Here is a 12,627-nt window from a genome sequence, read left to right on the forward strand (position 1 = left end):
TGCATAGTGCTAAATGTAACTCTTCAGCCTGCCTCTCTTCTCCCTGCATGAACTATTGTAAAGGGAACCTGTCACCTGCATTTTCACCACTAAACCCACAGCACCCTCAGGTAAGGTATTAATTATCCTTTTTAGCGTTCCCTCTTTTATGTTAAAAATCTTCAGTTTACCTATAAAAATGCTCACATCTGTGTTGGGGTTCCATTGATGGCTTCTGTCAGACCTTTCCGTCAGGGGAACCCATCAGCGCAAACAAAACCAACCAATCGTGCAATTAATGGAATGAACCATCACAACATGCTGGGGCAGAGTGTTCAATAATCTCATTGTTCTTACAGTAAAAACATGCTGATGGTCAAACTTTCTTTCTTCTATATGTAGGGGATTGCCCCTTGTAGTATTTATAGCCCTGGGCATAAAAAGATCATTGCATAGATCTCTGCACAGTGTAATTAGTGTACAAGTTTTCACTATTTTGTAAGTAATAAATATATATCATCTATTTACAGTGACTATTTCAACGAGTACCTACTTTGATGGCCTTTTAGTGACTGGATTATACACATCCACTAGCGTACAAGCATCTCAAAGTATTGGAGGATCCAAGGCATTTGGATTTGGTGAGTACAAGATGACTGTTATGAATTGGATAGCTAATTCACTGACATCAGAAATAGACATGTAACTTGTGGGTTATAAAGAAGGTAGAACTTTTTTTTCTGACAATTTAGCTTTATATAATATCCAGGTTAAAGAGGCTCTGTCACGACATTATAAGTGGCCTATCTTGTAATATGATCGACGCTGTAATGTAGATTACAACAGTGATTTTTATTTAGAAGAACGATCATTTTTGACAGAGTTATTACCTATTTTAGCTTTATGCTAATGAGTTTCTTAATGGACAACTGGGCGTGTTTTTACTTTTTGACCAAGTGGGCGTTGTGGAGAGAAGTGTATGACCCTGACCAATCAGCGTCATACACTTCTCCCCATTCATTTACACAGCATATAGTGATCTTATTACATCACTATGTGCAGCCACATAAACACACTATAACGTTACTAACATTACTACGTTTTAAATGACAGGTTACATCGTAATCTCGTGAGATTACGCTTGCCTTGCTGTAAATATCACACAGACGCTACGGAAGTGTCAGGATTCTGAATAGACATCACGTCCTGGCTGGAGGTAATGTATATTCACTGTCAGGACACTTGAGTAACGTTATAGTGTGTTTATGTGGCTGAACATAGTGATGTAATAAGATCACTATATGCTGTGTAAATGAATGGGGAGAAGTGTATGACACTGATTGGTCAGCGTCATACACGTCTCTCCACAACGCCAACTTGGTCAAAAAGTAAAACACACCCAGTTGTCCATTAAGAAACTCATTAGCATAAAGCTAAAATAGGTAAACTCCATCAAAAATAATAGTTTTTCTAAATAAAAAACACTGCTGTAATCTACATTACAGCGCTGATCATATTATGTACAAGATAGGCCACTTATAATGTGGTGACAGAGCCTCTTTAAAGCATGAAAGTTGACTGTTTTTTTTTTACAATAAATGTATTTATTAATTGTGGATGGGATTGTCTCAACTAAACGACCCTTTGTCTATATGTCCTAAAAGGTCATATGGACGTCATAGTGGAAGGTACACTTCTTAGGACCTCCTCTATTGGAGTAGTGAGCCACTATAAAGATTGTCTCGCACCCTGGAAGACTAGGCACAGCCATACATCGCATGGCTGCTCATTAATTTGAAGGTGCGCCATGAAATACTGCATTTCCCCTGCAAAGAAATGTGAATGAGTTGATCTCTGGAGTGGTTGTATTCTGAAACCCTTAATAAAGTGCTGATCTGTTGTTAGCACTTTATCAAGAGAATACTCAGTTTAGTCCCTGTAACTAGATTGAAGTTTTCTAATAGTTCTAGGAAAAATAGCCTATTCAGTAAAACAATTTCTCAAAATAAAAATTAATAGCAAGACAAAGAATTGAATAATAAGATCTATCAACAGATACTTGTTGATGGTTTCTAGATAGCAATAGAAGACATTGCTCAACACTACATAGACTAAAACTTAGCTAAACAAAATATAAACAGAAACAGAGGTAATATATAATGAAAATATATATCACAGGTGCTAGATTTTACATTGATGTGTACAGGGTATCTTAGGCCATATTCACATCACATTTTTGGCGGAAAAGCTCCAGATGTATACGCTGGCTGTGACGAATGACAGAATAGCCTTTGGATGATGGATGCCACTTTTAGGCATTCGTCACAGACATCCGTCACCCTCCCCTATAGGCTATTATGAGATACGTTTAACTGATATGTCATTTAAAGCTATTGAAATCTCATAGCATATATGTTTAAGTGGCATAGATCTACCACAGGTTCCCATGTTAAAGTATACTGCTCTGAATTTATTTTTTTTGCGGTATCCTTTTGTATGGAATAGCCTAGCCTGCTATCTTATTCCATACTTTAAAAAAAGATATACTGCTGTTTACCAGCCAGAGGCTAATGGAGCCAAAATATGATGTGAACAGAGCCTTAAATACTTTTCTGACAGCTTAGTACAAGATTTAGCCATGGCACATTGTATTTCATAATAAAAATAAAAAAAATATTTTTTGTAAATAATGTTTCAAAATGGTAGAGAGTGGTCCGGCACACGATGCAGATAAAATTAATGCTGCTTCATTGTAACAAAATTGAAAACAAATAAATAAAGAAATTCATGGGTGAAGAACGCTTACGCGTTTCAAACCATTCGGTTCTTACTCATAGCTACTCTTCCAATAGAGGAGGTTCGATTTAAATCAGGTGTTTCAAAACATGTGATCCTCAGAATAAATTAACCCATTCAATGTCAGGGGCATGTGTACTACCAGAACAGGTGTATTAAGTCATTATCAAAAAGAGATAGATGAACCACAGCGCTTCAGATACTTTGATATAGAATAACACCAAGACATGTATATGTTACATTCATACACATGTCTTAAATGTGTAGGAAAATAAGTCTAAGAATAAGCTATTTAAAACACAGATCGAGGAGCCAAAGAAAATATCCAACCTATACATTGTCTAGGGCATACATATGTGTAAGAGGCGTACGTTACATAACCACAGTTGGAATATAAACTATTAAAGTTTCTAATGCCTTTATTTATATTATATGTCAAAGAGGAATATAAATGTATATTATTAATACGTTTTAGTATATATGTATTAGACTGTTGTTTACTACTCGAGTGGAAGATCTACAATTCTAAATCAAACTTTTCAAGATATAAGATCCTCAGTGTGAGTTGAACCTTTCAATATCAAAGGTATATACAGTTAAGTCCAGAATTATTTGGACGGTGACACAATCTTCATGATTTGGGCTCTCCATGCCACCACATTGGATTTGAAATTAAACAACTGAGATGCAATTGAAGTGTAGACTTTCTGGTTTAATTCAAGGGGTTGAACAAAAATATCCTGTGAAACATTTAGGAATCGCAACCATTTTTCTATACAGCCTACTCATTTCAGGGGCTCAAAGGTAATTGGACAAATTAACATTACCATAAATAAAATGTTTTTGTTTTTTTAAATAGAGAATCCCTTGCAGGCAATGACTGCCTTAAGTCTGGAACCCATGGACATCACTAAACGCTGGGTTTACTCTTTTGTGATTCTTTTCCAGGCCTTTACTGCAGCTGTCTTCTGTTGTTGCTTGTTTGTGGGTCTTTCTGCCTTAAGTTTTGTCTTTAGCAAGTGAAATGCATGCACGATCGGGTTGAGATCTGGTGATTGACTTGGCCATTACAGAATACTCCACTTCTTTGCCTTAAAAAACTCCTCGGTTGCTTTCACAGTATGTTTTGGGTCATTGTCCATCTGTACTGTGAAGCAACGTCCAATCAACCTTGCTGCCTTTGGTTGAATCTGAGCAGAAAGTATATCCCTGAACACTTCAGAATTCATCTGGCTGCTTCTGTCTTCAGTCACATCATCAATAAACACTAGTGACCCAGTGCCTTTGGCACACTGCCTCCACCATATTTTAGAGAACGTGGTGTGCTTTGGATCATGAGCTGTGCCAAGCCTTCTCCATACTTTCTTCCTCCCACCATTCTGGTACAGGTTGTTCTTAGTTTCATCTGTCCAAAGAATGCGGTTCCAGAACTGGGCTGGCTTCTTTAGATATTGTGTGGCAAAATCTAATGTGGCCTTTTTATTTTTGTGGCTGATTTAATGGTTTGCACCTTGTAGTGAACCCTCTGTATTTGCTCTCATAAAGTCTTCTCTTTATGGTAGACTTAGATACTGATACAACTACTTCCAGGAGAGTGTTCTTCACCTGGGTAGATGTTGTGAAGGGGGTTTTCTTCACCATGGAAAGGATCCTGCGATCATCCACCACTGTCGCCTTCCGTGGACGTCCAGTCCTTTTGAAGTTCACGAGATCAACAGTGCACTCTTTTTTTTCCCAAGAATGTACCAAACTGTTGATTTGGCCACTCCTAACATTTGTGCTATCTCTCTGTTTCACTTGCATTGAGAGCTCCTTTGGCCTCATGTTATGGGTTCACAGCAACAGCTTCCAAATACAAATGCCACACCTGGAATCAACTCCAGACCTTTTACCTGCTTAATTGATGATGGACTAGCCGCACCACTCAGTAACTATACGTCATTGCGGGTGGTTACTTCCCGCACGAGGATGTATAGTTGCATCGGGAACCGGGAGGTCAGCTGACACTCCACACTTGCCGCCAATTAAAGCCTTAAATGTGGTGATCAGTTACGATCATCGCATTTTAGGGGTTTCTAGCACATCGGCAGACCCCGCACTGAAATCGCGAGGTTTGCCGATGGTTGGCATGGCAACCGGAGGCCAAACAATGGTTTCCGGGTCTCCGGCTGGTCCTGATAGGCTTCCTGTCAGAGTAGCTGGAAGTCACTGTGTCGTACCCGATTCACACTGTCGATGACAGTGTGCTTCGGAAACCGGGAGGTCAGCTGTCCCCGACAGCTGACACTCCAGTGTTGCCGATCAACGGCTCATCGCTGCTGATTTAGGCAATTAACCCCTTTAAATGCTGTGATCAATTGCGATCGCCGCATTTAGGGGGTTTGTAGCACATCGGCAGCCCCCATTCAATCGTGGGGGTTGCCATGTGAACCGGAGGCCAGACAACGTCCTACGGGCCTGCCATGTATGGAAGCCTATGAGGACCACCCTCTTATAGGGTTACTGTCAGAGTGACTGTGAGATCACACTGACAGTTGGAATACATTACACTACCTAGGTAGTGTAATGTATTCTAGCAGCGATCAGTGCTGCAGGTAAAAAAAAAAATGTAAAAAGTTAATAAACATGTTTTTTTTCCCTATAATAACTCTTTTATTATAGGAAAAAAATTAAAACATTAAAAAAGTACACATATTTGGTATCACCGCATTCGTAACTACCCAAACTATAAAACTATAATGTTATTTTTCCCACACGGTGAACACCGCAAAAAATATAATCTAAAAACTATGCCAGCATCGCTATTGCTTGTTCACCTCCCCTCCCAAAATATAGAATAAAAAGTGATCAAAAAGTTGTATGTAACCCAAAATAGTATCAATAAAAACTAACAACTGTCCCGCAAAAAACAAGCCCTTACACAGCATTTTTGACTGAAAAATCAAAATGTTATGGCAACTTAAAAAAGAAATAATTTAATAAAAATTTGATTTTATTGTGCAAACGCTGCAAAACATAAAAAAAACTTTTTTAAAAGACTTGCAGAATAAAGTAAAACGTAATTTATTGTGCACGGTCAATGTCGTAAGAAATAAAGAATTTAAAACGCCAAAATCACTGTTTTTGGTCACCTTAGCTCTAACAAAAATGTAATAAAAAGTTATCAAGAAGTTGTATGTAACATAAAATGTTACCAATAAAAGCTACAGCTCGTCCCGCCAAAATTAAGCCCTCACGTTGCTCAATCGATCAAAAAATAAAAAAGTTATGGCTCTCAGAATGTGGTGATACAAAACAATGTTTTTTTTAACAATGGTCTTTTCTTTGTAAACGTAGTAAAATATAAAAAAAACTATATAAATTTGGTGTCACTGTAATTCTTTTGAGACACAGAATAAAGTTAAGTTGTCGTTTTTACCGCACCGTGAAATGCGTAAAAACAAAACCCAAAAAACAATGGAGCAATCAGTTTTTTTTCCAATTTCAGCCCGTAAATAATTTTTTTTGAGTTTCCCAGTACATTATGTGGTACTTTAAATGCTGTTAATAGGAACTTTAACTCCTCCAGCAAAAAATAAGCCCTCACACCACTCTACTGATGGAAAAATAAAAAAGTTATGGCTCTTGGAATTCAGGGAGTGAAAAACAAAAATGAAAAAGCAAATCAAAATCAGTCCTGAAAGGGTTAATTAATTTATAATAAAAAACCAATGCGGTATTGTCGATCGTACTCGGGAGAAATTGCTTTACAAATGTTGGGGTGCATTTTCTCTTTTATCCCTTGTGAAAATGTTAAAAAATTAACATTTTAGTGAACAAAAATGTTGATATTAATTTTCACGGCCTTATTCCACTAAATTCTACAAAAAACCTGTGGGGTCAAAATGCTAGAAAAATTCCTCGAGGGGTGTGGTTTCCAAAATGGGGTAACTTTTGGGGGGTTTCCACTGTTTTGGTCCCTCCAGGGCGTTGCAAACTACACATGGCACGGAAAAACCATTTCAGCAAAATCCTCGCTCCAAAATCCAAATGACACTCCTTCCCTTCTAAGCCCTGCTGTGGGTCCAAACATATGGGGTATTGCCGTAATCGGGAGAAATTGCTTTACAAATGTTGGGGTGCTTTTTCTCCTTTATTCCTTGTAAAAATGAAAAAATGCAATGTTTTAGCAGAAAAAAAAGTAGATTTTCATCTTCAGAGACTGAATCCACTAAATTCTGCAAAAAAACTGTTGGGTCAAAATGCTAACTATACCCCTAGAAAAACGCCTTTTGGGGTGTAGTTTCCAAAAAAGGGCCACTTTTCGGGGGTTTTGACTATTTAGGCACCACAAGATCTCTTCAAACCTGACATAGTGCCTGAAATATATGCCCAAAAAAAGGAGGCCCCAAAATCCACTAGGATGCTCCCTGGCTTCTGAGGCCTGTGTTTCAGTCCATTAGCACACTAGGGCCACTTATGGGATCTTTCTAACAACTGCAGAATCTGGGCAATAAATATTGAGTTGCATTTCTCTGGTAAAACCTTTTGTGTTACAGAAAAAATATATATTATAAATGAATTTCGCGAAAAAAATATGTAATTTGTAAATTTCACCTCAACATTGCTTTAATTCTTGTGAAACGCCTAAAGGGTTAAAATTCTTTCTGAATGCTGTTTTGAATACTTTGAGGGGTGCAGTTTTGCAAGTGGGTTGATTTATGGGCACTTCCCAATACATAAGGCCTTCAAAGTCACTTCAGAACTGAACTGGTCCCTGAAAAAATAGCCCTTTGACATTTTCTTCAAAATGTGAGAAATTGCTGCTAAAGTTCTAAGCTTTGTAATGTCCTAGAAAAAGAAAAGGACGTTCAAAAAATGATGCAAACATAAAGTAGACATATGGGATATGTGAAATAGTAACTATTGTATGTGGTATTACTATCTGTTTTACAAGTAGATAAATTTAAATTTAGAAAATTGCTAATTTTTATGAATTTTCTCTAAAATTTGAAGTTTTGCACAAATAAATATTGAATTTATCGGCAAAATTTTTTCACTATCATAAAGTACAATGTTATGAGAAAACAGTCTCAGAATTGCTTGGACATTCCAAAGTTATTTTAAAAAATCATCTGTGTCCACAAGACCAAAAACGGCTGCGTCCTAAAGGCGTTAACGAGGGAATAGCCCATCTCTAAGGCCTCATGCACACGAACGTATTTTTGTCCTCCCGTAAATACTAGCGTAAATACGGGTCCTTGGTCACACGTATTTAACCCGTATTGCACCAGTATTTATGGACCCGTACCCGTAAATACGGGTCCGGTGTCACCCGTATTCCACCCGTATTTACGGGCACGTTTTCGCTGCAAAATTAGACTGCAGTAATCGGCAGCCCTTCTCTCTATCAGTGCAGGATAAAGAGAAGGGACAGCCCTTACCCGGCCGTTGCCTTGGTGACGCGTCCCTCTCTTGACATCGAGTCCGACCTCGCTGGATGACGCAGCAGTCCATGTGACCGTGGCAGCCTGTGATTGGCTGCAGCGGTCACATGGGCTGAAACATCCCAGGAGGCCGGACTGGAGGAAGAAGCAGGAAGTTCTCGGTTAATTCTGAATGTCTTTTTTTTTTTTTTTTTTACAGGTTGCTCTATATTGTGATCGGAAGTCACCAGGGTGCTGAAACAGTTACTGCCGATCGTTTAACTCTTTCAGCAGTCTGGCAGTGACTATTTACTGACGTCGCCTAGCAACGCTCCCGTAATTACGGGTGCACACACGTAGTCACCCGTAATTACGGGAGCCCCATAGACTTCTATGGGCCTGCCCGTGCCGTAATTACGGCCTGAAATAGGACATGTTCTATATTTTTCAACGGCACGGGCACCTTCCCTTAAGCATACGGGGAGGTACCCGTGGCCAATAGAAGTTCATGGGCCCGTAAAAACGTGCCGTAATTACGGGCGTTTTTACGTTCGTGTGCATAGGGCCTAATAACCCATGTCCAATTACCTTTGATCCCTTGAAAAAGAGTCAGCCATATATTAAAGAGCTGTAATTCCTAAACTCTTCCTCAAATTAGGATGTGAATACCCTCAAATTAAAGCTGAGAGTCTGTACATTAACCTCTTCGCGCTCCACGACGTACTATTCCGTCATGCTGAGTGCAGCTTTCGCGCTCAGTGACGGAATAGTACATCGCGGAAGGAACGGCCGTCCTCCCGACACATACAGATGCTGTGACAGCTGCTGTCTCGTACGGGGCGGGCATCCCTGCTGATTAACCCCTTAGAAGCCGCGTTCAATAGCGATCGCGGCTTCTTAGGGGTTAAACCACCATCGATGGCCCGCTACATGATAGCGGGCGGCGATGGTTGCTACCGGAGTCCTAATAATGGTGTTCAGCTATGCCATCTACGGAAGCCTAGTGGGTCCTGTTCATTCTCTGCTTATGCTTCTATGTCGCACCATTTTCTTCTCAGTCATGCTATTCCTTTTTGGCCATGCGCTGCCCGCCCAGAAAAAAAAATTCTGGGCGGGCAGCGCACAAGCACTGAGGAATAGCATGAACTAAAAGAAAATTGTGCTGGCATTGATGCATAAGCAAAGAATGAATGGGGCGGACATTAAGGAGGCTGTGGAACAATGGGATGGATCAAACCCGGGACTTCTGACGTATACCTGGGTTTGAGGCATCCTATTGGTCCACAGCCTCCTCAATGCCCGTGCCGTTCATTCTTTGTATATGCCAGACCTGTGTCGATACTCCATGAGGTATCAACACAGGTCTGTCTGCATAATAACACTCGTGCAGGAGCGTGTGTCGAAGCAAAAAGCACTAGGATGAAAAGCAGAACTTCCGGCCGGCCAGAGGTAGGGTGATTAGGAACAAATGCGTTCTGATTTTTGACAGAATGCATATATTAGGAGGTTTATTTAATTTTGACATAGAGTATTAGTACAAAAATGTTGTATCCCTGGAAAACCCCTTTAAGTTCTTGAATTCTCGTTGAAATTGAGAAAGAGTGTGAATGCTTCAGGATCATTTTAGTTTGTTGTTTTGTAAAATTTGTGTTCAGTTCATTTTCCCGTGTTTGAATATATGAAGGCGTGTCATGGAGTGGCAGTAGAAACTTGTAAAGTTTAGAAATAATACCTCGTACAGGTTTAGTTAAATTTGGTCAATAAATTGTATGACGTTGAGTCAGTGACTTCTGGAAGAAAAAGACTAACAAACTGCAAGATAATTCTAAGGTCTTAATTGTTTAGATCCAAGTCGTTAAAAAGAGGGAGGTGAGATAGATCCTGGATAAAGTTATTTTCAATTAAATGGTTTATCAGTAAGGTAGCTAGACTTGTATTATTGGACATTTTCTGTTTCAAAGATCTGTATTTGTTTGGTTTGGGGTATGTGCACACGTAGTGATCAAAAACGTCTGAAAATACGGAGCTCTTTTCAAGGGAAAACAGCCCCTGATTTTCAGACGTTTTTTGAGCAACTCGCGTTTTTCGCGGCGTTTTTTACGTCCATTTTTGGAGCTGTTTTCATTGGAGTCTATGAGAAAACGGCTCCAAAAACGTCCCAAGAAGTGTCCTGCACTTCTTTGACGAGGCAGTCATTTTACGCGTCGTCGTTTGACAGCTGTCAAACGACGACGCGTAAATTACAGGTCGTCTGCACAGTACGTTGGCAAACCCATTCAAATGAATGGGCAGATGTTTGCCGACGTATTGTAGCCCTATTTTCAGACGTAAAACGAGGCATAATACGCCTCGTTTACATCTGAAAATAGGTTGTGTGAACCCAGCCTTAAGAAACAGCAAAGGGATGAATCCACAAACTTTAGGAATAAGCAAGTGTTTTTTATTGAGCCTATGCCATGTCTTCACAGTGAGATTATGTCAGAGCGTTTCCTATTTCATTACACAGAGTTCTGTTATTACGGAGTGGTCCACATGTATTTTTCTATTTTTTTCCCCAGCATATTTAATTTTATGTCAGTCCAAAGTTTACATTTCGGATAGAGATAGAGCTAGAGAAATCTGTTAGGCCTCATGCACACGACCGTATTTTTGTCCACCCGTAAATACTGGCGTAAATACGGGTCCTTGGTCACACGTATTCGACCCGTATTGCACCAGTATTTACAGACCCGTGCCCGTAAATACGGGTCCGGTGTCACCCGTATTCCACCCGTATTTACGGGCACGTTTTTGGCTGCAAAATTGCACTGCACTAATCGGCAGCCCTTCTCTCTATCAGTGCAGGATAGAGAGAAGGGACAGCCCTTTCCGTAATAAAAGTAAAAGAAATTCATACTTACCCAGCCGTTGTCTTGGTGACGCGTCCCTCTCTTGACATCCAGTCCGACCTCCCTGGATGACGCGGCAGTCCATGTGACCGCTGCAGCCAGTTATTGGCCTGTGATTGGCTACAGCGGTCACATGGGCTGTAACATCAACCCAGGAGGCCGGACTGGAGGAAGAAGCAGGGAGTTCTGGGTAAGTATGAACGTCTTTTTTATAATTTTTTTTATAGCTTTATCTATATTGTGATCGGTAGCCACTGTCCAGGGTGCTGAAACAGTTACTGCTGATCGTTTAACTCTTTCAGCACCCTGGACAGTGACTATTTACTGACGTCGCCTAGCAACGCTCCCGTAATTACGGGTGCACACACGTAGTCACCTGTAATTACGGGAGCCCCATAGACTTCTATGGGCTGCCCGTGCCGTAATTACGGCCTGAAATAGGACATGTTCTATCTTTTTCAACGGCACGGGCACCTTCCCATAAGCATACGGGGAGGTACCCGTGGCCAATAGAAGTCTATGGGCCCGTAATTACGGCCCGTAATTACGGGAGTTTTTACGGTCGTGTGCATGGGGCCTCAATGTGAGTTACATCTCTGTATTTCTCTAAGTCTGGTAGGCCAATTCCTCCTAGTCTCTTCGGCTTAGCAAGGGTCTCATAGTTAATTATAAATCTTTTAGTATGCCAAATGAACCTTGATGTCAATCTCTTGAGACTTTTAAAGAATGATTTTGCAATATTAATGGGGAGAGTTTGTAGGAGATAGAGCACTTTGCTCAGGATTATATTTTTGACAAGGTTGGTTCTTCCAAAATATGAAGTTTGTATTGAGGCCCAGTTGTTGAGATCTGTCTCTACTTTGTCCAACAGGGTTTTGACAATTAAAGAGGCTCTGTCACCAGATTTTGCAACCCCTATCTGCTATTGCAGCAGATAGGCGCTGCAATGTAGATTACAGTAACGTTTTTATTTAAAAAAAACGAGCATTTTTGGCCAAGTTATGACCATTTTTGTATTTATGCAAATGAGGCTTGCAAAAGTACAACTGGGCGTGTTTACAGTAAAAGTACAACTGGGCGTGTATTATGTGTGTACATCGGGGCGTTTTTACTTCTTTTACTAGCTGGGCGTTAGGAATGGGAGTGTATGATGCTGACGAATCAGCATCATCCACTTCTGTTCGTTAACACCCAGCTTCTGGCAGTGCAGACACACAGCGTGTTCTCGAGAGATCACGCTGTGACGTCACTCACTTCCTGCCCCAGGTCCTGCATCGTGTCGGACGAGCGAGGACACCGGCACCAGAGGCTACAGTTGATTCTGCAGCAGCATCAGCGTTTGCAGGTAAGTAGCTACATCGACTTACCTGCAAACGCTGTTGCTGCTGCAGAATCAACTGTAGCCTCTGGTGCCGATGTGTCCTCGCTCGTCCGACACTATGCAGGACCTGGGGCAGGAAGTGAGTGATGACACAGCATGATCTCTCGAGAACACGCTGTGTGTCTGCACTGCCAGAAGCTGGGCGTTCTGAAGAGAAGTGGATGATACTTCTCGTCAG

General features: G+C 40.6%; 1 protein-coding gene across 4 annotated transcripts in view; it reads left to right on the top strand.

Annotated features, from left to right (window-relative positions):
• RELN (reelin) overlaps window positions 1-12,627 on the top strand; it is a 749,731-nt gene that overhangs the window by 56,282 nt on the left and 680,822 nt on the right. For all 4 annotated transcript variants that reach the window (XM_075857310.1, XM_075857311.1, XM_075857308.1 and 1 more), the window contains exon 2: window positions 510-620. In XM_075857310.1, the coding sequence (XP_075713425.1) occupies window positions 510-620 (111 nt within the window). The remainder of the gene's footprint in view (window positions 1-509; window positions 621-12,627) is intronic.

Source organism: Rhinoderma darwinii, chromosome 3 (assembly GCF_050947455.1).
Source record: "Rhinoderma darwinii isolate aRhiDar2 chromosome 3, aRhiDar2.hap1, whole genome shotgun sequence".
In the NCBI taxonomy this organism is placed as follows: Eukaryota; Metazoa; Chordata; class Amphibia; order Anura; family Rhinodermatidae; genus Rhinoderma; species Rhinoderma darwinii.